Raw genomic sequence first — 26,666 nt, 5'->3', positions numbered from 1 at the left:
ACTTACTATTTTGAGTGCACTATGATGCCCAATGATCACGGACTGTGGTCTTTGGCTTATTAAAGCCTAAATAAGTACACAGTGGGGGCATTCAGGTTCACCATTGACTGTCCAAATATGGATTGCACTTTTTGTATGAAATAGCTGCTATCAATGGACTCAAAAAATATAGTTGGTACCTTCAGTTATGTTACTTTTGGAAAACACAGAAATGTAAAAAATTATTTAAAGGGTTTGTCAAGCCTAGGAGTCCACAATTCATATAGTTAATGTGTGTCCTATTAACCCCTTAACGCTCAGCCAATTGTGGGGGGTTAGCTCCTTTTCAGAGTCATTCTCACAGATATCTTCGCCAGACACCAGATTGAAGTCCAAACGATGCTTTATTTTCAAGCACATCAGCACAAAACAGCAACCAAAAGATAAATCAAAAACATAAATCCTCAGCCATCTGGCCACTGACTAAACAGTCTTTCCCTCTCTATCGGGATCTGGGTCTGGGTCTACCACCCAGCTCCCCAAAACACATCAACAGTGTTTACCCCACACACAGTGTTAGAGGGCCCCGGCTCCCACAGGCCTCAACACAGCCTGCTCCTTTCCCAGACTGGAAGCCACACCCAAGTCCAGCAACAGGATTAAATAGCATCCCTGGACATGGGCATATTCCAAAATCCCAGACTGGAGCATGGGGAACAGGCACCCACCCTGCACATTGCTTGTTCCCAGTAAAAGCCCGCCCTGGACTAGCTGGAGCCAGCTAAGCTAACTATCTTGGTGTCCACCAACTAACTAAGTGGCCACCTATATCTAGGGATTTTACTCCACCAAGGCCAGGCCCCTTGGTGACATGCTTCTGGTGCAAACAACACCCCTTTTTCATGCTTCCCCGGGACTTTACTGCACCCATCACATTGCCACAATATAGAGTTCTATATTTCTATATATATATAGATATGTTAAATTTTTAGCCAGTGTTCACTGTAGTGAATTTTTATACTACAGTTTTTGCACACACGCCTGCATGATCTGTGTGCGTGTGTGTTGCAGAGCACCGATCAGTAGTGTGCTCCGTAGCATCTGCACATTTTTGAGGTTATTTTTTTATTTTTTTAGTGTAAAAAAAGACCTGCAGTTAGTGGTAGTTAGTAAAAGATATACAGTATATATATAAATTTCAGTTAGTGTGAGTTTAGGTTTTTGCACGAACGCACCATCTGCGTACATGCATTTTGCAACCACTGAGCACCAATCAGTAGTGTCCATTACTGATTGTGTCTGCTCAGTTTGCACCGCAAGTTTGTGTTTTTTTTGCAGAAAATACTTTTTTTGTGCAGCAAAGACTTTTTTTGTTTAAAATAAAAAAAATTGCAGAAAAAAAAATAAAAATTTACAACTTTTCTTCTAAATTTAATTTCAAATTTATAGGTTTACACATTTCACACATTACTCCCCAATAAAATAAAAATGGCCCGTCCATCCCAAAGAGTATACTCAGCTGAAGAGGAATACGCCATGCTTGCCTCCGATACTGACTCTGCCAGTGAGGGAGAAGAGGATGCCACTTTCCTCTATTTCTCTACTCCCTCATCATCATCATCATCCACTGATGAGGGACCCTCTGGAAGGAGCCCCAGGGTAGCAGAGGAGGCAGTCCACCAGAGGGGGACACTCTGGAATCCAAATTGACTTTACAGAAATAGATTATTTCAAAATCTTTTTCTCAGAAGATTTTATAAATTGGATGGTGACCCAAACAAATTTATATGCCCAGCAATTTATTTCCCAGAACCATATTCTAGACCCCTAGGTTGGACCCCAGTAAGTGCAGCGGAGGTGATGACATTTTGGGGACTCGTGCTGCATATTGGCGTAGTAAAGAAGCCAAACGTCAGACAATATTGGAGTTTGGGCATTTTCTACCAGACTCCAATTTACAGTCAGACCATGACCCGGAATCGATTTGATTCAATTCGGAAATTCCTACACTACAACGACAATACACAGTGCCCACCCCAAAACAACCTAATATTTAACTGTGTCTTCAAGGTTAGGCCCGTCCTTGACCACTTTAACACCAAGTTTGCAGATAAGAATGTATGTGTAGATGAGTCCCTATTACTGTTCAAAGGGAGGATTAGATTCCGCCAGTACCTGCCTAGCAAAAGGGCAAGGTATGGCATAAAAATATACAAACTTTGTGAGAGTAGCTCTGGGTACACCCACAAATTCCGAGTTTATGAAGGGAGAGATTCCCGCATAGAACCCCCAGAATGCCCCCCCATCCTAGGAGTCAGTGGAAAGATTGTGTGGGACTTACTGCACCCACTGCTGGATAAGGGTTACCACCTCTATGTGGATAACTATTATACCAGCATACCCCTATTCAGGTCCCTAACTGCCAGAGGTACTGTGGCTTGCGGCACAATGCGCAAAAATCAGAGAGGCCTCCCTAGATCCTTGGTAGGGCAACCACTGAGAATGGGTGAAAGCAGGGCTCTCCTCCATGAGAACATGCTGGTGGTTAATTACAAGAGGGACGTCCTTGTACTGACCAACATTCACACTAACGCCAGCTCCCCTGCCCCTGTACGTGGTACCACAACCACTACCCCAAACCAGTTTGCATCCTGGACTACAATAAGCACATGGGAGGGGTGGATCTTGCAGATCAACTTATGAAGCCCTACAGTGCCACACGAAAAACAAAAGAGTAATACAAAAAACTGGCCGTACACATTGTACAGATGGCAATGTGCAATGCGTACGTGCTATTTAATTCTGCAGGCCACAGAGAAACTTTCCTTCAGTTCCAATAGGTGGTAATCAAGACCCTAATTTTTCAAACCCAGGCCGGGGAGGGTCCAAGTACTTCAGGAAGTTACGGTGCCCGTGTTTTACCAGGGCAACATTTTCCAGGTCAAGTCCCCCAGACAGCAAGGAAGGGAAGGACCCAAAAAAGATGCAGGATGTGTTACAAAAGGGGGATAAGAAAAGACACCATTTACCACTGTGAAACCGGCCCTGAAAAACCTGGCCTGCGCATGCAGGAGTGCTTCAGAATCTACCACTCATCCATGGAGTATTAATTTAATTTCATCCTTTATGTTCCCTGTAATACTTCCACTTTATATCTCTGACTTAGTCCACCTCGCTTGCATATCCACTTTCCAACAACCACTACATATTTTTTTCTGTGAGACAACCGTGCCCTTTCCACCCCTTAAAATTTTCGTATGGGGCTGCACTTTCCAAAAAGGGGTCACTTCTTGGGGTTTTTTAATTTCTATGGACCTCAGGAATTTTATAAATGCGACATGGCACCTAAAATCCATGTCTGTTTATTCAGGCCTGCAAAAAACTGTTTTTGCACTTTGCTTCTAGAGACCTGCTGTGCACCAATACAGGAGGCTACAAGCACATATGGGGTGTTTGAAGAAAAGGGGAGAAAATGGGGAACATATACTGGGGTGCATTTTCTCCTTTAACCCCTTGTGAAAGTGAAAAATTGGGGTTTGCTAGTAATTTTCTATTTTTACAAATGTATGCTTTGAAATCCTTTCTCTAGTATTTCTGCCTTCTGTGAGACACCTGTTTGCTAAAAAAAAAGTACCCTTTCCACCACTTAAAATGTTCGTACGGGGGTACTCTTTCCGAAATGGGGTCACTTATTGGGGTTTTTCATTTCTGAGGACCTCAGTAAATTTATTTAATGCAACATGGCACCTAAAATCCATGTCTACCAATTCAGGCCTGTCAGCAAAATCCATATATTGCCATTTGCCTGCTGTGCGCCCATACAGCAGGATACAAGCACATATGGGGTGTTTCCTGAATGGGGAGAAAATGGGGAACACAACCTGGGGTGCATTTTATAATTTAACCCCTTGTGGGAAAAAATTGGGGTCTGCTAGTAATATTTTTTTTTCACAAATATGTGGTTTGAAATGCTTTCACAAGTATTTCTGTCTTCCCATTTAAAATGTTCGTACAAGGGTGCTCTTTCCGAAATGGGGTCACTTGTTGGGGTTTTTAATTTCTGGGGAACTAAGGAATTTATTTAATGCGACATGGCACCTAAAATACATGTCTGCCAATTCAGGTCAGCAAAATCCATATTTAGCTGTTTGACTCTAGAGGAGCCCTGCCATGCACCCATACATCATTTTTTTGAGCATATATGGGGTGTTGGCGTATTCAGGGGGGAATGGTGAACAACATATGGGGTGCATTTTGTCCTGTTACCCCTTGTGAAAGTGAAAAATGTGGGTGTAAAGCAACTTTTTCTGGAAACAAATTTAATTTTTCATTTTCACAGCCAAGCGTTTCCTAATTCTGTGAAACGCTCAATGGGTCATAGTGCTCACTACACACCTTGAAATATTCCTTGAGGGGTGTAGTTTCCAGAATGGGAAAACTTTTTGGGGGTTTCCACTCTAGGGGTACCTCACGGTGTAGTTTCCGGAATGGGGTCACTTTTTGGGGGTTTCCATTGTAGGGGTACCTCAGGGTGTCTTCATATGCGACATAGCTCCCAATTACCTAAATGCGCTATCCAAAAGCCATATGGTACTTCTTCCACTCTGAAGCATGCTGTGCGCCCATACATCAGTTTTTGAGCACACATAGGGTGTTTCTGTAAACTGCAGATTCAGGGTAATAGATTTTGAGGTTTTTTTGGGCTGTTAACCCTTGATTCAAATTAAAAAATTGCAAAAAAAAGGGAATTTTTGAAATTTTATTCCCATTTTCATTTAATTCTCGTGGTTCACCTAAAGGGTTAACAAAGTTTGTAAAATCCGTTTTGAATAGCTTGAGGGGTGTAGTTTCTAACATGGGGTGATTTATAGGTGGTTTCTAATATGTAAGCCCCAGAAAGTGACTTCATAACTGAACTGGTCCTGAATAAATTGGGGTTTGGAAATGTTCTTAAAATTTTTTAGATTTACTTCTAAACTTCTAAGCCTTCTAATGTCCCCCAAAAATAAAATGTAATTTTCAAAATGATCCAAACATGAAGTAGACATATGGAGAATTTTTTGGAGGTATTATTATCTATTATAAAAGTAGAGAATTAGAAATTTGAGAATTTGAAAATTATTCAAAATTTTTGGTAAATTTGGTATATTTTTTATAAATAAAAATGACATTTTTTGACTCAATTTTATCACTGTCATGAAGTACAATATGTGTCAAGAAAACAATCTCAGAATGGCTTGGATAAGTAAAAGTGTTTTAACTCTTTAAGGACACAGCCTTATTTCACCTTAATGACCAGGCCATTTTTTGCAAATATGACCAGTGTCACTTTAAGTAGTGATAACTTTAAAATGCTTTTACTTATCCAGGCCATTCTGAGATAGTTGTTTTCTTCACATATTGTACTTCATGACACTGGTAAAATGGAGTAAAAAAAAAATCTTTTTTATTTATAAAAAATACCAAATTTGCTAAAAATTTGGAAAAATTAGGAAATTTCCAAGTTTCATTTTCTCTACTTCTATAATACATAGTAATACCTACAAAAATAGTTATTACTTTACATTCCCCATATGTCTACTTCATGTTAGGATCATTTTGGGAATGACATTTTATTTTTGGGTGACGTTACAAGGCTTAGAAGTTTAGAAGTAAATCTTGAAATTTCTCAGAAATTTTCAAAAACCAACTTTTAAGGACCAGTACAGGTCTGAAGTCACTTTGTGAGGCTTACATAATAGAAACCACCCAAAAATGACCCCATTCTAGAAACTACACCCCTCAAGGTATTTAAAACTGATTTTACAAACGTCGTTCACCCTTTAGGTGTTCCACAATAATGAATGGAAAATGGAGATACAATTTCAAAATTTCACTTTTTTGGCAGATTTTCCATTTTAATATTTTTTTTCCAGTTATAAAGCAAGGGTTAACAGCTAACAGAAACCCATATGTGGTCGTAAACTGCTGTACGGGCACACAGCAGGGCGCAAAAGGAAAGGAATGCCATATGGTTTTTGGAAGGCAGATTTTGCTGGACTGTTTTTTTGACACCATGTCCCATTTGAAGCCCCCCTGATGCACCCCTAGAGTAGAAACTCCCAAAAATTTACCCCATTTTAGAAACTACGGGATAGGGTGGAAGTTTTGTTGGTACTAGTTTAGGGTACATATGATTTTTGGTGAGGCAAGGTAACAAGAAATAGCTGTTTTGACACCATTTTTTTTTTGTTGTTTACAACATTCATCTGACAGGTTAGATCATGTGGTATTTTTATAGAGCAGGTTGTCACGGACGCGACGATCTCTAATATGTATACCTTTTTTTTATTTATGTAAGTTTTACACAATGATTTCATTTTTGAAACAAAAAAAATCATGTTTTAGTGTCTCCATAGTCTGAGAGCCATAGTTTTTTCAGTTTTTGGGCGATTATCTTAGGTAGGGTCTCATTTTTTGCGGGATAAGATGATGGTTTTATTGGTACTACTTTTTTTACACCTTTTTAAGAAAAATTTATACGGTGTTCACCTGAGGGGTTAGGACATGTGATATTTTTATAGATCCGGTCGATACGGACGTGGCGATACCTAATATGTCTACTTTTTTTTTCCTATTTTTTACCAATTTTTTTTAACTTTATTTGGGAAAAATGACGTTTTTGTTTATTTTTACTTGAAACTTTTAATTTTTGGGGGGGTGAAACTTTATTTTTTCTACTTTTTTTAAACTTTTTTTTGTACCACTCTGGGACTTCAACTTTTGGGGGTCTAATCCCTTTTACAATGCATTCCAATACTTCTGTATTGGAATGCATTGGCTGTAGGAGTAATACTGTGTGTATTACTCATACAGCTTCCGGCCTGTGAGATCCAGGGAGATGGATCTCATAGGCTCGTCACCGGAAGGCAGCGCCGATGCCTAAGGAAGGCATCGCGCTGCCTTCCATGCCATCGGGTCCCCCCTACAGCCGCATGGGGACCCGATGGCACCTCCGATCACCGCCATCGCATAAGGTAAAAGCCGCAATTTGAATTCACCTGCGGTTTGCGCCGACACGGGGGGGTGACGGGACCCCCCCCCTCGCATTTAGCCAAGGTGCCTGCTTAATCGTTTGAGCAGGCACCGGGTTCCGATCACCGCCCGCCGGTTATCGGAAATACACAGGGCGTACAGGTACGCCCTGTGTCCTTAAGTACCAGGACATCACGCCCTGTGTCCGTAACAGGTTAAAGTTATCACCACATAAAGTGACACATGTCAGATTTGCTAAAAATGGCCTGGGCAGAAAGGTGAAAAAATGGCCCGGTCCTGAAAGGGTTAAATAAGCACAATTTGTTGTAAAATAATGAACACCAAGAAGAGCCATTGAAGTCCATGGGGTTAGTTGGGCACTGTTAGTGTCCATCATGTGAAAAATCCATGTTTGCCTCCTGTTTTGGAATTCCAATAGTCTAGAACACATTACACAGAACTACAGAACTGGCCTGATAATATGGAATCTTGTAAATGTTTTTGAAAAAAGTAGCTTTCAAATCCAACTAGGACTCAGATCAATTTTTACTATCTTCCAGTGGGAAGATCCTGATTTACCTTCCAAGTGATCTTCATGTTGTCTGGCTCTGTGCCTTCACCTCGGACATCGATGGGATTCTTCAAAGGGGCTATGATGAAAATAGTAAACAAAACATTTTTGAAAGTTACTATAGTGTTTTAAGATTTTTATTCATTCATTTTCCAGGTCCCTCTACTTTTGTTATCACCTGCTTCAGGGGTCTTGATACGATCTGATGGCTTACTTCCATTGCTTGGACCTAGCTCATTTACAGCAATGACTCGGAACTGGTAGTTAACATAGGGAGAGAGAGTCAGACGGGCTGTGTTTTCATCTCCATCCACCCGGGTTAGCTCATGCCATATTCCAGGCTCAAAGTTGTCTTCTTCAAACTCTATGATGAACTCTAGATTACAATAATGAGCTTGAGGTTACAGCCAAGAAGGACACACTTTTTCAAAATGTTTATTATACTATTATTATTTTAAAGCAAATCTGGCAAAGGCAATTTCTGGTGGTGGATTTTACCATCAATAGGACTGTTATTATCTTTTCCTGGGATCCAGGTGAGAATGACACTTGTGTCCTGAGGGTCTGAAAGCTCCAAGTCATAAGCTGGTTCTGGAAGATCTGCACAAAAATAAATCAACACGATTGAAACTTGTTCAGAAGGATACAGTGGGCCAGTATAGACTGCTGCAACAAACAAAATCCAGTGGTGGACCATGAAACCGAAAAAAATGTTTCCTAGAAAGCTTTTTCAGACTGCTATAGTTGTTGTTTTATTCATTGAAGTAGTGGATGGAGAAAGGCAGGAAACACATTTAGACCTCGAGCACGTGGCCAGATTATGGCACCAATGGATTTCTATAGGGCTGTACTGTACCTACCTATACTTCCACTTTTTATTAGTGACATTACCCAATGGATGCAATGGTCATTTGCCTCCCACAGTCTCCTGCACATGGCTCTGGCATGGGCATGATGACTAAAGATGTTACCCTGTTGGAAAACCCAGCCAAGCTCATTTCGCAAGGCCTTAGAAACATATCAGAAGATGACATCATTTAGGGCCTGTGAATGTATACTGTTCCCCAATGAATAGGTAGCAGTGATCTTTTCAGCTCTCCAAGCTATTCAGCACCACTGAGATGTTTCTACCATTAAATGTCCCCAGCTCATCTGACATGTCTATATGGTCATGGTTGGATTTCTTCTTAAATTACTTCTACATACTAAGTACTAACCAATCATCATAAGAGATGCATTTTTCTCTACTACATCAAGTTCACTGCGGGCCACACAAGTATATATCTCCTGGTCATCTTCTTGAACATTGGCTATACTCAAAGAGAAATCTTCAATAAAGTATCTGTGAAGATAAAATAAAATTCATTAGGACCATGGTAGCAAAAGCAAAACAAAAAGCCTATTTTCAGCATAACATTCTGATTTGATCTTTTGGACATCACTTTTTCTACATGGAACCATATCCATATTATAAGCAGATGTGAGCCAAAATGCATACAATACTACATAACCCTCCTATCACAGTCCTCCTTACTTGTCATTATCAGCATGTTCTGTAATGTCCACGCCGTCCTTTTTCCATTCCACTGTTTTATCCTCCATTCTGGGATCAAATAATGGTATACACTGAAAAGTTGCTTTGCCCCCCTTTCGCACCCGCTGGGTCTCTGGTGGAGTGATTATCTGAGTAGCATCTGTGAAAAGAAAAAAAAGTCAATGTAAGTTGATCAGGCAATGTAACTTGAAACTTTTATATTGCTGGAGGTACACGTAAAACCTTTTTCAGAGGCTGTGGCATGTGGTGGCACCTGGGCAATTACCCCATTTGCCCTCCCTGTAATTCATCCCTGGTAAATTTCAACATAACTTCATGCGTCCAGGTCTTGGTGAACACATGAGTAGACAAGCAAGATGCTCATGCATGGTGCCTGAATTAATTTATTTCCCAGCCTCAATTCTGCACATAACATGAACATTCAAATCTAAGGCTGGCCATATACAAATGATTGATGTCGACCAAACTGCCGATTTCAGTGGGACCGGCAAACCATCTAATGTTTATGGAGGCTTCCCAACTCCTCCCCAATAGCAGATGTTGGGGAAGAGAAGAATAGGGCATTAGGATTTCAATCACCTGATCCTTTTGTGCTCAAGGAAAAAGCCACCATCAGGGTGTCTGGGAACAGCTTACTTCCTTCTGCCCATTCACAACGTGGTCAAGCTTGGACAAGCCTCGTGTGCATGTGCATAGGTAGTCGTGAGAGACAGGGGTGCACCTAGCCATTCTGCTGCCTGAGGCGAAAACTGAAACAGCGCCCCCCCCCCCTAATGATAATTTCTTAACCTAACCCCTTTGCCACAATGAAGACGCTCATTGCCCGTGGCCCTTCCGCTGCCCCCCTCTTGCCCCTACCTGGTGCTGCCTGAGGCGATCACCTCACCTGGCCTCATTAGTGGTGCACCCCTGGGGAGAGATAACTAAACTATTATTTGCCTGGCAGCTATCTGAAGTGTCAGAACTGAAAAGTCCATTTACTTAGGTCTTTGATTCCTCTGGTGGTATGTCTTTAGAGGATTCGATTAAAAGCTAAAAACTAAACATCGACAGCCTGATTAAGAGTTACATGAGAAGGAGAATTTCAGTTTTATGACTCTAATCCTGGACAATCCTTCTAAACACTGTCATAAATTCTGCTCTAGACTACCGTCATAGCAGACATATTAGGCACTATGTGGCTTAGCAGAGGAGGGACCTATCACCCATTGTGTCTCAGGGGTGAGGAGCAGTTAATGGTCAGTAGATGATGGAAGAATGGATGGGGCAGCTAAAAACTGAAGACTACACAAAATAAGGGAGTAAACAATGGACAAGTAGAGACCAAAATATTCAGAGGAATTTCATGTCTTGAACTTTCTCATCTTAAAGGTGGTGATGGTGGTTTCTAACTTACTTCTAACATCTAAATATGCAGATATGGTCATGTTGCCCTGGCTGTTTGAGGCTGTACAGTAGTAAATTCCTTCATCTTCACTAGTTACTTTTGTGATTTCCATGGTGCCATTAGTGAGGATGTTGAAGCTGTTCTTCATTACCACAGATCTCATATCCTTGTCATACCTGCAAATATATGGTTATAGAGGAAAGATCAACAAAGACCCAGTCCACACAGCTTATAATGTCAATTAAAGGCTAAGTCTGTCTTCCCAACCATTATTTTCCTCCTAATGCATGAAATGAAATACTTGATTTAAAACGTCATCCTGGTTTGTGTCCACATCTCTTATATAGACCTTTGTGTCTCCATGGTTACAGACTACAAACAAATGCTTTGTAGTCTGATCTGTAGTACCCCAGATGGAGTACTACCATTCTTACATCTAGCTACTGTCTCTAATGGCTAGCACAGAGTGTTATGTATTTTGTGTATTTATTTCCAGGTCCTTAATAATATTGTTATGCAACTGTTATTACATGTAATGTGCCTGATTGTCCAGCAGGTGGCAGTGTATGTGGCAGAGAGTACCTTTAGATAGAATGGAACTTGCCATTCCAAGAAGTGGGCTAGTCCTGCTTCCTACCAAGGAAGGGGTTGTAGGAAGCTATAGCTAGTCAAGAGTGGAGGAAATGAGAAGTGGAGTTGAGAGTTGTGCGAGAGACTGTAGCAGCATGGTGTGGTGAGGGAGCGTTTCCCCTCACTGCTGCAGGAACTTTGAGAAAGTAGTTCAGAAAGTATCCCACTCCTGATATGAAAGGACCTGGTACCTCTGAGAGGCAAAACAGAGCCAAAGACCCCTACCCCGAAAAATGGGTCACAGGATACCTCACTCTCATAAGAAACAGTAACTGAAGTCGATAGGAACTAAACTGAAGCGAGAGATTAGCACAGCAACAGAGAGATAAAGCAAGTTTACCTGCCAGTTTACCCTTAGCATGCTGGAGCCTAGAGAAAGATCAAACATTGCTTGGATGACTTAAGTTTATTGTAAGTTTATTCAAGTAAAATCCATTGAACTTTACCAAGTCTGCACTCTACTTACTTCACCAACTACAACTCCTTTGTTGCTGCGGAGCCTAACACTGGGGAGCGACAGTATCCAGGTAGGAGCACCGTGACACAAACTATTAGGGCCGCATCACCACTTGGCATTCCTAAACAATGGCACCCGATCGCTCCTGGTGAGAAGCCCGTCGCAGATCCTTCAGTCATATTCCCTTCCATCTGCTCCCTACTTCTCACGAACGCACAAGGCTAACCAGAACTAGTGAAACACAACGGTCTAAATCGGCAGTATAGACACGAACCAGTAGAATTGTTTAAAATCAAGAATAAGATTTCTTCATTTTCAATTTTAAATACATTCGAACCATAAAATGGATGCAAAGGTTTCGATGGCTTGTAAAGACAATCAGATTTTCTAACAATACATCCACCTCCACCAGTTGGCAGGCCCATTTGGCAGGTGAAGATGCCTTTAACACATGATATTCACAATTTCTTGGCTACAGAATGTTTTTAGCTAGTACATACCAGAGGGTGTCTGGAGTAGGGGAACCAAAAAATTTACAATGCAAATGAACATTAGTGTTCTCCACAGCAGAGTAGTTCATTCTATCAGTAGTAAGAATTTCAGGGGCCAGTTCTGTAAGGACAAACATATTAGCATTATTTGACTTTTAAACCTTGAATCAATTGCATTAAAGGGGGTCAAACCGACACAAAATTAGAAAATACCAAATAAGCTGATTTGGTGCTGTACACCTTGTGGGGGTTTCATTTGCTTGTACGTGGAGTATTCTATTGGAACTTGAAGAGTTATGTGATTTGATTTATATTATGCTTTCCATAAGGTTGTTCAGGTTAAGAAAAACATGCATGTCTTCTTCCATAAACAGCATCACAACTGTCCATAAGTTGTTTGCAGTATTACAACTAAGCTCTATTCACTTCAATGAAGCTAAGCTAAAATACCAGACACAACTAATGGGGGAAGTGCTGTTTTTGGAAGAAAGTAACCATGTTTTTCTAATTCTTGACAACCCCTTTAAGCTGATCGCTTTCAGTGCTTTACAATTATGGAAATCCTCATATTTCCCCCCAGAACCGAAAACAAATAACTTCAAGGAACCCAAAATGTAGAAAAATAATCTATGAACGGCAAATTCTGGCTGTATTGATAGTGGATACTGCACAATACTTCTTAATCATGTTTTTTAAAGGTTATAGTTACCTTTGGGGGCAATTTTTTATCATTGCATTTTACTAATTTTGGGCTAAAAATAATTTTTTTAATTAGTCTTTAAATATTGTTTTTCAACCTTTTTTCCTCTACTGGTTCATTTTCACTGCATCTGCAGACTATGACTTTCTGTTTCAGATTGAATCCTTTAGAGAGCAGCTCTGTTAGTGTGCTCTGTAGCACTTATGCTTAAGTGAGTGTTTATGAATGGTCAGGAGTTCAAAGATAAGGGTCACAGATCCCACCACCAGAGCAGCTCTCTGACGGATTCAGTCTATAACAGAATGCTTTCAATTTCACTGCATCTGCAGACTATTTCAATCAGTACTTTCCTGTTTTAGCTTAAATGAGTGTTCATGAGAGGCCAGGAGTTCAGAGATAAGGGTTACAGATCCAGCCAACAGAGCAGCTCTCTAAAGGATTCAGTGTAAAACTGTAAAGCAAAAACTGTAGAGGAAAAACTTTTGAAAATGTTATCAAAAAAGATTTTTAGACCAAAATATATAAACTACAATGATGAAACATTGACCCCAAAGGTGTCGATAGCCTTTAAGCACCTCCATCATTTGGAAAACGGCAACTTCCAGGATGTCTAACAAACTGTGACCGGCAGGGAGTTCTGGGAGCCGCAGTTTCACAACAACAGGAGAACAACAGGTTGGAAAATTCAGTTTTAAATAGATGAATTGCTATATTCTGTGGTGCTGTGCAGGCCAAATCCAGAAGACTTACCAACAACAGAGATATAAGCGTTCTCTAGTATATGTCCATGTTTATTCCTTGCTTCACACTGAACCACAGCTGTGTCACTTGTCTTCAGGTTCTGCAGAATTAATCTTCCACTGTCCATTTTACGATCAGGACCCAAATCTGCAGCTATTAAATGGAGAGATTTTCGTAAGTTCTCTGGTTGCTTGTGATTCTTTAGGTGGACATTCACACTTATATGTTAAAAAACTAAATTGTCTTGTCATTTTTCAGGTTTAGCGTCAACAGGACTACCGTTGTACCCTTGGAAGATCCAAGTGTACAAATTTACAGGTTTGGTGGATAAAGGACCATAATTTTATAAGTTTGATTACAACCCAATGCATATGGATACCTAAGAAACTGGATTGTGGACCACCACCTGTAGGCTTATATCTACAACAAGAAGGTTGGCAGTAGCTTTCTCTGCACCTGTTAAGGGTTCTCCATTTATCTTCCAGGTGATCTTGGGCCTGGGTTTCCCTTCAACCTCACAGGTAAATTTAACGTCTTCTCCTGGACTTCGGATTTCATCTTTCGGCCTGTTAATCCAGTATGGAGCAGCTAAGAAAAGACAATTAGAACACTTAAAGGGACAGTTCCATCAGTTTTTCTAATTAATTATTAACAACCAATATGTGAATATTCTATGTATTATTTTTTTCCCAAATAATGAGTGGATAGTTTGTGGTTATAATTCTCTGAAGTCACTCCATATATTGTACTTTCTGGCATGGCCTTTTAATGTCCTCTTTGGACTTTTAGCATGGCAAACAGTCAGGCTATCGCTGTGACCAGATAGAGCCCCCTCTGTAGTGACGTTGCATTATCAATGCAATGCTCTTCTGTGGACATCTTTATCAAGGTCTATCAAGAGAACAGTAAAGCTGTCATACTGCTCTCCAAACTCTACACCTACTTTTATCATGAGGATTATCCTGCAGATAACATCTTCCCATCACAGCAGCAGTAAACTGACAATGGATTGTCTATCTATATAGGAGGTCTTAACATTTGTGTTGACTGCCACAGAAGGACCATATTTGATATTTAATTTTGAATGGCACTGTATTGCTAAAAATTGTGTTTTCTATGACTACTAAGCTAAAAAATATTCCTTTCTGATGGAAGTGTCCCTATAATGTTTAACAACAAAACCCTCATATGTCTTCAAGCATTATCTTCACCCTGGTGTTTTTGGTCCTAAATAAGACTAAGACTATTCAAATATTAAAAAGGGGAATGTAGTAGGTGATTTGTTATAGTTATCTGCTTTACCCCCCAAACTTTATTAGGATATTCTGAATTCATAGATGGGGTTCCATGTTCAGAGCAATCATCGATTAGCCAGAGGAAAATGCAACTACAAAGACTGTCTCCTCCTCTGGAGGACTCAACAGGTCCATAGATTACATGGACAGTCCATTAATTGAAGTGGGGAGTATGTAATGCATCAGTTGTCCTGTGGTGGTGCTGCAGGGAAATTGAACACTTACTGACAGGTTTTACCACATATTGCAGCTGATTTCTGGGGCGCTCACCCTGTAAACTTATCCGCTGGAGAGCCTTCTTACAAAAAGGAACTTTGCAATGTGGACAAGCCCTCCAATTCAATAAAGCAGAGAAGCAAACACGAAGCAAATTACTTTATAATGGATAAAAAAAACTCACACTCCACCCTGACAGTGTACGTATGCCTCACTTCGCCTTCCGTGTTTCTGGAAATACATTCATATTCTCCATCATCTTCTTCTTGGACCTCTTCAATCCGAAGCATCTTCTTAAACTCATCGAAATGAAAGCGCCTTGGATCCATAGCTCCAGTGATAGCTATCCACTCATTCGCTGGGGTAGGGCTGTCCAAGGTGAACAAGATGAAGTGAAATAATACAGAAGAACAGACCAAAACGTAGCTACGGTACTAACATTTACTTGATACTTAAAGGGAATGTTCTTTTTTTTTTTTTTTTAAAGGGGTATGCTTTTTTTGCTAGCAACAGTGTCATTCTTGGTAGTGTCTGGTATTGCAGTTCATTCCTGTTCTAACAATATTATTTTGATTGAAACCCCAATAACTATAAGGAAAATAAGTCAGAGAAGGAAAGAATACTAATAGATTGCATTAATTTCCCAAACCAAGATTGTTTTTTTCAATATAGGACACACATATCTCATCTCAAAAATGGGCTAGGACCATAAAACTGACTCTTCTCCACGAAAGTAACAGGTCCAGTTTGGATTTCCCTATCCATCCTATAGTGTAAACCTGCACAGGGACCGCTATATAGCAAATAAGGGAATAGGAATGGTGACCGAAGGCCAGAAGACCCTTGTGTTCTGAAAGAAATGGGTAGGAAAATTAACATGCACCACACTATTACCAGGATGGCATGGTGACATGAACCACCACCCAAAGGAGTCACCTTATACTTTTGCTCTGGAGCCCACTCTCCTCCATTTCTGCCCCTGGCCATGGTGGATCTGGTAAAGAACTGATTTGCCTCTTCTTCTAAGTTTCCCTCCCATGAACATGTTGTGATGTTCACATTTTTGTATGCTACATATGGAGTAAATCGCTGAACTTACAGTCCTTCTGAGATGCACTCTAGTTGCAGAGGAGTGCCTTTCAAGGCCAAGTGAGAACTTGAACTACCAACTGGCATCATCATCTTGGGCTTACGGTACTTCAGTGAGTTAGCTGAAAAAAAAATTAATTAATTAACAGTGTACCATAATAATTCATGGAGTATATACTTACATAGTGGGTCGAAATTAAGACATGTCCATCAAGTTCAACCTTTTAGACTTACAAACCCGAGTGGATCCAAAAGACAGCAAAAAAAATCCTTGAAAGGCTTAGAATAATGGGAAACCCGACCCGCTACTAATCAGACAGATCCCCAGATCAACCTTTCTACCTTGTTCATACCAGTATACACCAGTAAACCAATTCCTTATTCTAATACAAGATCTACTCAACAGCCAGGACAGTGGTAGGCATAAAAAAAAAACATCCTTGAAAGGCTTAGAATAATTTGGCATAGAGTGAGAAACATCCTTACATCCTTCCTGACACCGTACTGATCAGGCAGATCTCTGGATCTACCGATTCCTGTTTCTTACAAGATCTACTCAACAAACAAGACTCTTGTAGTGTACGGTTATTCCTATTGTGTAAATTGATGGAATATTGCTAGTATATGCCATCACATTATGATCATGGGGGTCTGATGCTGAAAGGAGGGGTCACAGCACTACTATAATATATGTCCCCTTCATTGTTTTTCCCAGTGGACAATGGCGCCATGTCCACCTTCCCAGAAGAAAACCCATTCAAGTGAATTGCGCCAAATGCAGATCTTTGAACACCCAGATGGCCAAGATCGCCTGTGTGCAGGCCGAACTTAAAAGGGGATGTAGCGCAAAATCGGTGCCGGCACTTTACAAGATGGGGAAACCCCTTTGAGTCTTTTACTTACAGGGTAAGACTTTGAGTTCGATGGGTTCCTTCTGCACAATGGTTCGGGCTCCGATAAACTGGGCATGGCAAATGTAGTCTGGATGGTTATCTGTTGACTTCACATTAGAGAAATACAGCTTTCCATTCATTCCCATAGTGACACGATCATCCTGAATTATGTGTGAAAGAGCTGATACGAAAAAAAGGAACATGTAACAGATACATATGAGACATTGTGCAATATACAGTACTGGTATCAGCAAGTAAAATAAATTAAAGGGACAGTTTGAGATAAAATAATCTGACTGCCTGCATCCAGAAATGGTGACGCACTTGTCCATAGGTCCTGTTTGGTACTGCAATTTAGACTGATGCTTTTGAATTGGAATGAAAGGCATACTTTTCAGATACTGGTTTAACATGACCTTGACTTGCCCAGCATTTTTCAACATGTTATGGAGTATATAGTATTTCTTATTGACCACGTCTTCAGTTCTAAAAGTTAGATCCAAGAAAGAGCTTCAAGGATTCACTCACTGCTGTTCATCCAGAAGATCCGTGGAGGTACGGCACTTTTGGGGGGATTGCAAGGCAGTTCAACTGAGTCTCCTTCTTCAGCCTCAACAGGTCGTATGGTCTCTTTCTGCCATTTAGGCATAGCTGGAGAAAGACAGCATGTTATCATTAATCACCCGAGACGTATAACATTGATTTGCCAGACTAAAGGGGTCATCCAGATTAGAAAAACCATTTTCTTACACCCTATTAGGGTATGACCATAAAGGTCATGGTTTCTGCATACAGTTTTGGAAGCCAAAATCAGGAGTGGATCTTAAAAGGAGAGAAAATATGACGGACATATATGATTTCTCCTCTTTTTTAGTTCACTGCAAAAACCTGGCCGTGTGGCCGTACCCTTAGGGGATTCTGAGTTGATAGGTGGGTCTTTTGTGAGACCTTCTCCTTGTGACCATAATGTAGAACAGTTAAGTGTCTCTGGCTTTGGAAACTTGTTCTGTCCTGGACTCTACAGACAATCTATTGATTTGAATAAACACTATGTAATGCTTCATTTCTCCTGTGGTGGCGCTGCTGGAAAACCTACTTAGGTGTCCCCAAAAATAATAGCTGATCGTTGGGAGTCCCAGCAAAGAGACATGTTGTGCTTAGCTTATTGTCAAGTAAAGTCTCCAACACGTAGAGATTATTTGAAGTGAAAAACCTTTCAAAGGAATTTTCCCATCTGGGATATTTATGGCAAATAACTAGAAAATGCCATCAATGTCAGATAGGTGTGGGTCCCACCTCTGGGACCTGTTCCTATTTCCAGGATGGAGCTCCTAAGTAAAGGAACAGCAAGTTGTACATATGTGGCCACCCTCTACTCCACACTATGAGACTTCCGAAAATAGGTGAGGGCCAGCATATCTATTTTCTGAAAACCCATAATGGTTAATGGAGCAGTGGCCACGCTTGCTTGGCCTGCTCTCCATTAACTGGTATGGGACTTCCTAAAAATAGCAGAGCTCATCTGCTTGGCTGTTTTTGGAAGTCCCATGCCGGTGGAGGGAGAGGACACTGAACTGTACTCTTCGATCCCTTTGGGGACCCATTCTGGAGACACCGCACCTATCTGATATTTAATGATAAGCCATAAATGTCCAAGATGGGACAACCCCTTCAAGTGCAAGTAAATTTGTTTCAAACAAAACCGTACCTCATGCCAATTAAAGCAAGCTTGATACTCCCTTGTATAAGAGCTAAGAAAGCAATTTAGTGCAGTCTGATTGTCTGTTTCCATAGTCCTGATCACCTCTGGCGAGAAGATTTGGAGGACCAAGATGCATAGTCAACTGATGGTCACCATGTAATGCTTTATTTCACCTGTGGAGGTGCTGCAGGGGGAATCGAACGTGTGCTGTAATATTCTCCACACATTACAGCTGATTACTGGGCGCCTCAGCACTTATTTCCAGGGGACATACATTTATTTTCGGAGCTGGACAACCCAATATATTCAATATAACCCATATTCCTATAGCATATCATCCTTTCATATCCCTTCCGTGTGACTTACTATGGCTGTGCCCATAACAGCAAGGCTAGAATTACACAAGGAGGTGAGGCGTGCACCCAGGGTGCGTACAATTAAAATTCCCATTTTACATCATCGGCAGCATAGTTACCGAGGCAACCGTTTCCATGGTAACAGCGCACAGCCGGAGCAGGTAGAAGCAAAAGATGACTGTGCTTTACATAGACCCTGTGAAGGTCAGACATCGCTTTCATAAGAATACTTTTCTGTAATGCCAGTCGTGAGCTTGGAAATGTTAATGAAGGCCTTTTGCGCTGCAGATCTTCTGATTAGCAGAGCGGCTAGGAATTATCCCAATTACAACAATTGAAATTTACATTTCGTTTCCTGCTAAAAATAAAATTCCAGCTGTGTATTGTAAGGGTGCACATGGGCTGCCATGTGGTTGTCTGTTCTTCAGGTGCTCCGTATACTGCACACAGGGGTGCTCCTAGCCTTTCTGCTGCCTGAGGCGAAAACTGAAACTGCGCCCCCCCCCCATGTTAATTTCTTAACCTAACCCCTTTTTCCACCTTAAAAGCGCTCATTGCCCACGGCCCTTTCGCTGACCCCCTCTTGCCCCTACCTGGTGCTGCCTGAGGCGATCGCCTTACCTGGCCTCATTGGTGGCGCACCCCTGACTGCACAGTATACATAGTTGCCAATTTGCTTGAATCGTCTGGACTTTTTGCTTGTTCCCGCTTGAAAATGGACGGGGCTTTAGTAAACCCTGCCCAGAAGGGGGTGTTCTCTGGTCTGTAATGGGCAGGGCTTAAATTCCCTAAATTTTCTAACAAACATGTTGGTAAGTATGAGAATATAGTTGAGTTTATATATACTTGTCCTTAGCAACCAATGAAAGTTCTTCATAGCTTTCCTAGAGGATAGCTGTCAACTTCCTAAAAAGAGCAACAGCTCTGGAGCACAAACTGCTGCCCTAACAAGTGACACACTGTGATATAAAAACGTCAAACATACCTTCTGTAATGACATGGACCTCATTGGACACAGCTGTGCCAAGCTCGTTACTGGCAAAGCAGCGGTACATGCCTTGGAACTCCTTCATGTTCCCGTTGAAATTGGTAATAGTCAAGGACCCCGAATTTTTCCTTCGAACCACTCTGGTGTCATTTGGCTCAAACGGCAGCCCGTCCTTCTCCCATGAATACCTGGAACAAGCAGATAGCGTTGGATACTGTCCATATGGAGCTCGTAATCTAGACTTTACATTCAATTCATCCTGGTCCTGACCAAGCATGCATGTGTTCTGAATGAGGAGAGGGGAGGTAAGTCATCTTAACTAAATGTTGAGACACCCCCATACACATTAGATGGTTGATCATTCCCACTGAACTTGTCAGGTTTGAATGAGCATGGCCAGCTTAGCATGTACTCATGCCTTAGCACCAAAGTTACCATATGGTTAACCCAAGCAATTGGTTGTTTTTCTGATTAGATAAATTATATAATTCTGACTTCATGTTGCTACCACTAGAGGGAGCTAACTGCATGAGAACCAGTAATGAACTCAATGCGAGCTGTATGCATCTGTCTGAAGTGAGATCCCCCTAGTGGTCACTGCACTGTGACAAAACAAAGGAGCCAGTTCAGAGCAGGTTAATTATGTGCAGGTATTGCTCTGGTCATATATTAATCTATGTTTTTTTAAATAATAGGGCCCCCATGGCTCTCATGGAATCTCCTTGTTTTTATGGCTTGATAAATGATATAATTCTGACTGCATGTTGCCACCACTTGGGGGAGCTAACTGCATGAGAACCAGTAATGAACTCAATGCGAGCTGTATACATCTGTCTGAAGGGAGATCCCCCTAGTGGTGGCTGAAGGAATACACTGTGACAAAATAGGGAAGCCAGTTCAGAGCAAGGATCCTACCACCATGGATCCAAAGCAGATGTGTCACCTGCTATGATAATTAGGGCTACCCAAGCCAACCCAAGGAAAATCAAAATGGGACTCATTTACAGAAACTAGAACTGACAACTGGAAGCATAAAGCAACCAATAAGATGGCAGATTTCAGATATGTGATTGCTGTGCACCTAGGGTACTATTTCAGCTGTATTTAGATTTAGCAAAGTTGAGTTTGTAATTTACAAGAGATATTTGGCACAATTCATCATGATATTGGTGCTGTTGGTCTTCATATGACTGCAGCCTATTATTATTATTATTATTATTATTATTATAATAATAATAATAATAATAATAATAATACAAATAATAGTAATTATTACATTAATAATAATAGTAATATAATATTAATAATTAATAATAATCGGTTTTATAATACTACTAATAATACTACTACTACTAACAATAATAATTATTATTATTCTAATAATAATACTAATAATAATAGTAATTATTACGTTAATAATAATGGTAATAATAATATTAATAATTAATAATAATCGGTTTTATAATACTACTAATACTACTACTACTACTACTAACAATAATAATTATTCTAATAATAATACTAATAATAATAGTAATTATTACATTAATAATAATGGTAATAATAATATTAATAATAATAATTAATAATAATCTGTTTGATAATAATACTACTATTATAGTAATATTCATATAGCCCCTGTTTCATGTCCCGCCACTTCTTCATTTTGGACTTACGTTGTTTTGGTTTTTTCTTTCGCCTCACATTTGAGCATAATATCATCGTTGGGGTACACCACATACTTTTTGGGGGGCTGCTCAGTAAAAGATGGAGGAAATAATTGTGCTAAAGGACAAAGGAGAAAAAAAACCATACAAGCTATTAGTGAACTCTTTCTCCGATGATTTCCTGACATGCAAAATACCCACAAAAAACAACTTTACCAAGTGACTATCCGTGGTACTAATAAAGTACGGACCGTGGCACTATGGGGCAATAGGGGAAATGACCATGGTGGAATTTTGGTTTGGCAGTACGTAACCAGATCTCCAAAAAATGCCTTTGCCCTGCACATGAAATGGGGATCAGGCGGATCGGAGGGGTGAAGATTGGGATATGTCCAGGTTCAGCTCTGAACTTGGACAACCCCTTTAATGCTCCATTCAATCTCTCTGGGAATGAGCCAAGTCGGTGTCTCCGTCAGTTCCATAGATATTGAATGGACTAGTAGGGTAGCACATATGTGGTCTGACCTACAGCAGAGGATCAGTTTTGATCATTGGAAAACCCCTTTAAGATCCACTCCCTTGACTGGAGGTGGGCCACTGTGTTTACAAACAATTGAAGGGGCAGCTGCAATCGAGCAAGCATCATCGCCCCCTTTTGCAGATTGCTTCAGTTCCTAGAGGGGTCATCAATCTCTATTCCTTGAAAACCCCTTTAAAATAAAATAAAAACATGTCATATGGGAGTTAGGAATGGGTGACTGAATAGCAAATGCTACCAAGCTGATAGAAGAGGACACCTTCTTGTATATTGAAGGGTTCTGGAGAAATGGCGCCCCTCTGGTCCATGGGCTGTGTTTGGTATTGCAGCTCATGAACAGTCAGGTGCAGCCACAATTCTTTGACCCAGCCCGTGGACATGAGGTGCATTGTTTCTCACAGCCCCTTCAAGGGAGGGTAATATGGATTTGGAGAGTCTACAATGTGAGTCTTTTTTAGATATGCGCATTTCACACCCCACTCATTATTTAGGACACTCTCTGTCAGTGGACATAAAACGGTCACTTACTTGCTGGAAATTCATCTGAAGGTTCCATTTAGCACAAGCAAAATGAAGGAAGAGAGGAAGAGAGAGCAGAGTTACTAGAAATTGCGGAAACTGGATACAGTTAGTGCAAGCAGAACAAGCAGGCAATGTGCATACGGTATAACCACCACAGGTAAAGATATATATGCATAATGGTACCCCAGTATGGAGCTGGCATTGCCACCCCAGATAGCCCCTGTTCATGACCCTCGGACCAGTTCCCCAACCCCTTGCTTGCTAACAGTGTAGCTCCTCTGGGGTTCTGCGCAGGCTTTACAAAGTAGATGGGATCACCCAGTCCTCATGCAAACGACCGTATCCGTTTTCCGGTCTTCAAACCGTGGATCCGCAAAATACAAATACCGCTTGAGTACCATCTGCATTTTTTGGAGGACCCATTGACTTCAATGGGTCTGTGGACCGCATTTTGCGGACCAGAAAGGGACATGTTCTATAATTTGTAGAACAGACATATGGATGTGTGCTGTCTGCATCTGTATGTCCATAGCACAAGTTATAGAACATGTCCCATTCTGGGGGTGACCTCTGTGAGCTGTCTGCGTCTGTATGTCCATTCCACAACTTATAGAACATGTCCCATTCTGGGGGTGACGTCTGTCTGTGTCTGTATGTCCATAGCACAACTTATAGAACATGTCCCATTCTGGGGGTGACGTCTGTCTGCGTCTGTATGTCCATAGCACAACTTATAGAACATATCCTATTCTGGGGGTGACGTCTGTGTGCTGTCTGCGTCTGTATGTCCATAGCACAACTTATAGAACATGTCCCATTCTGGGGGTGACGTCTGTGAGCTGTCTGCGTCTGTATGTCCATAGCACAACTTATAGAACATGTCCCATTCTGGGGGTGACGTCTGTGAGCTGTCTGCATCTTTATGTCCATTCCACAACTTTTAGAACATGTCCCATTCTGGGGGTGACGTCTGTCTGCGTCTGTATGTCCATAGCACAAGTTATAGAACATGAATAAGGATCAACACTACTAGATCCGAAACGCGTAGACATGGACTGTCTCTTTGGTTTTTAATGCACTGAAACAATAAAGTTGCCACGATTGTTTGGAAGCTGGACTCTTCTTCTGCTTTATTTGGAAGTTATAGAACATGTTCCATTCTGGTCCACAAAATGCAGTCCACTGACCCATTGAAGTCAAAGGGTACTCATAAAAATGGGAATGGCACATGGACTGTATTTGTATTTTGCGGATCCACAGTTTGCAGACTCTAAAACTGATACAGTCATGTGCATGAGGCCTCATATTGACAAATAATAGAATACATAATAATAATAATATTACACAATAAAAAAAAATACTAAACTTAAAGGCTAGTTTTCCATGCTGTAGGGCCGCTGGGATGCTCAACCTGCGGCCCTCCAGCTGTTGCAAAACTACAACTTCCAGCATGCCCTAATAGCTGTAGGATGTCCAGGCATGCTGGGCGTTGTAGTTTTGCAACAGCTGGAGGGCTGCAGGTTGGGCGTCCCAATACATAAAGAGGGCCTGTCACCTCTCTTGACATGTCTGGTTTAGTAACTACTTGCATTCCCCATGTAATAACAATCTGGAGCATCTATTTTTAGGACTAGGTTGTGCCATTCCTCTATTATTCCTGCAAAAAGTTATGATTGAATTGCTAGAAATTTGCAAAAAAATAAATAAAAAATCCAGAAGGGTGTTATGAGTTGCAGGTGTGTCTGACACTATCCAATCAGTGCTGCCAGCGTCAGACTGTGCAGGGACACAGCCCCAACTGGTAACACCCATCTGGACCTTCATTGCTAACCGGTAGCAATTCATTCATAACTTCTAGCAGGTATAATAGAGGACTGGCACAACATAGAGTCATAAGAATAGATGCTCCAGAATTGATATTACATGGGGAACTGCAAGTAGTTCCAAAAACAGACATGTCAGGAGACGGGGCAGCTCCTCTTTAAGGTGGCCGTACACAGACTTAGGTTGGCTGAACCCAGCAATATTGGCAGGACTGGCCAATTACTTAATGTGTATGAAATGGACAGGGAAAAAGGATCGGACATGTTAAATTTCAACATACCGTACCTGATTATAAGCCAACACCTGCATGCTCAACTGAACCGAACAGACATGTTTGTTGGGAAGAGCTGTTGGCCGGGCGAGCCTTCAGCAGACAGCTATTGGCAGCGTATCCTAAGGGGGCATTTACACGACCGGAAGTGTGCTGCGGTCCTCAAATTGCGGATCCGCAAGACACAGACATCGACCCAGCATTAAACTGTCCTGATTGCCATGTTTACCTCAAGCCACCACTAGGGGGAGCTCACTGCATACAGATTTATACAGCTCCCAATGTAAAACTGGAAAATATAATATTACCATATAGACAGGTTGACATATACTTAAGTATCATTATCTACTTTTTAGATTCCGGTATTGAAGATAAAAGGAACGAGTAAGAGTCGTACAGTAAATTGCAAATGATTAGGGGGGGGGGGGGGGGGAAGAGTTAGAGGAAAGAGAGGTCTAGCGCGCTCGCTAATGATGCAATTGTTTTCAGACAGAAAGACTATCATTTATTACTGGATGCGCCTGCCAAATGCACCACAACATCAATTATATCAATAAAACGGGGGAGAAACAATGGGATCGCAATGTGCACGCTCACCTTACACCTCCATCTATACATACAATATAGATAAAGGTACAGTAATTGTCTGGAGCTGTATTCATAATTCTGCTGCTTGCCAATGGAGATGGTCCACAGGATGGTGATAAGCACCCCAGGAACGAAGCGGAAAAATTTAAGAGGATGGATGACCTCAGCCCACATGCATTTTTAGGGCGTCATAAAGGGGGGTCCCCCAGAATAAAGGGCAATTGTTAGTGGGACTCATCCATTCAGTATACGGTCAGAATTTTTGGCCACACTGCTCACTAAGCATCGAGGATCTGACCACCGTACTAGTTTTACCATATGTGAAGGCAGTGGCACCATAACATGGTCAACAACAGATTGGACAGGATCACGGTTTTTAGGGATTTGCCCTACTGAATAAAATATATTTTTACATTTCTAGGAGTAATAACAGAGGATCAGCACAATGCATAATCCTGATGATCTAGAATTGTTATTTCATAGAGAATACAAGTATTTGCTACAATAGACAATTCAGGAGAGGCAACAAGTCCGTCTTAAAGACTGGAAGAATTTTTTTTTGCTTGTTTTCACTTTCTCACATTTTGATGATTGCATTTCTTTTATTTTCAAGTCTACACGTAAGTAATCGTATGAAGTTTCATTTTGGGGGGAGTTGAGTGTTACTTTTTTTTTCAAACCATGTATGTCAGTGTTTAATTTTGGGTAATTCTAAGGAAAATGTTAGGGGGGGGGGATGTACTATATATTAGAATTTTTTTTTTTTTTTTACATTTTTTCTCTATTTTTTAAAATTTATTTACATTTTATTTATTTACTTTTATATTTTATTTTTTGCATAATTCTTTAAATTGAATTGTTTTTTTTATTCATCTGAATTTTTTACATTTTATTTACATTTATTTACATTTTATTTATTGTATTTATTTACTGTTTTATATATTTTTTGCTACATCATTTATTTTAAATTTTTCACATTAATTAATTATTTAATTAATTAATGTAAAAAATTCAAAATAACTGATGTAGCAAAAAATATATAAAACAGTAAATAAATACAATAAATAAAATGTAAATAAATGTAAATAAAATGTAAAAAATTTAAATGAATAAAAAAAACAATTCAATTTAAAGAATTATGCAAAAAATAAAATATAAAAGTAAATAAATAAAATGTAAATAAATTTTAAAA

The 26,666-nt window shown here is 40.5% G+C and overlaps 1 protein-coding gene across 1 annotated transcript in view; it reads right to left on the bottom strand.

The window, feature by feature from the left end:
• Positions 1–26,666, bottom strand: part of L1CAM (L1 cell adhesion molecule) — a 182,362-nt gene that overhangs the window by 27,767 nt on the left and 127,929 nt on the right. Inside the window, exons 3-17 of the mRNA XM_040406138.1 lie at positions 21,741–21,849; positions 20,062–20,252; positions 17,547–17,669; positions 17,029–17,199; positions 16,136–16,247; positions 15,221–15,405; positions 13,982–14,113; positions 13,535–13,678; positions 12,094–12,205; positions 10,516–10,682; positions 9,099–9,258; positions 8,782–8,906; positions 8,063–8,164; positions 7,743–7,940; positions 7,573–7,643 (exon numbers count right to left, since the gene is read on the bottom strand). Coding sequence (XP_040262072.1) covers positions 7,573–7,643; positions 7,743–7,940; positions 8,063–8,164; positions 8,782–8,906; positions 9,099–9,258; positions 10,516–10,682; positions 12,094–12,205; positions 13,535–13,678; positions 13,982–14,113; positions 15,221–15,405; positions 16,136–16,247; positions 17,029–17,199; positions 17,547–17,669; positions 20,062–20,252; positions 21,741–21,849 — 2,102 coding nt within the window. The remainder of the gene's footprint in view (positions 1–7,572; positions 7,644–7,742; positions 7,941–8,062; positions 8,165–8,781; positions 8,907–9,098; positions 9,259–10,515; positions 10,683–12,093; positions 12,206–13,534; positions 13,679–13,981; positions 14,114–15,220; positions 15,406–16,135; positions 16,248–17,028; positions 17,200–17,546; positions 17,670–20,061; positions 20,253–21,740; positions 21,850–26,666) is intronic.

This window comes from Bufo bufo, chromosome 8 (genome assembly GCF_905171765.1).
Source record: "Bufo bufo chromosome 8, aBufBuf1.1, whole genome shotgun sequence".
In the NCBI taxonomy this organism is placed as follows: Eukaryota; Metazoa; Chordata; class Amphibia; order Anura; family Bufonidae; genus Bufo; species Bufo bufo.
Note: the sequence above shows the minus strand (reverse complement) of the source record. Positions and strands in the feature narration are given on the sequence as shown.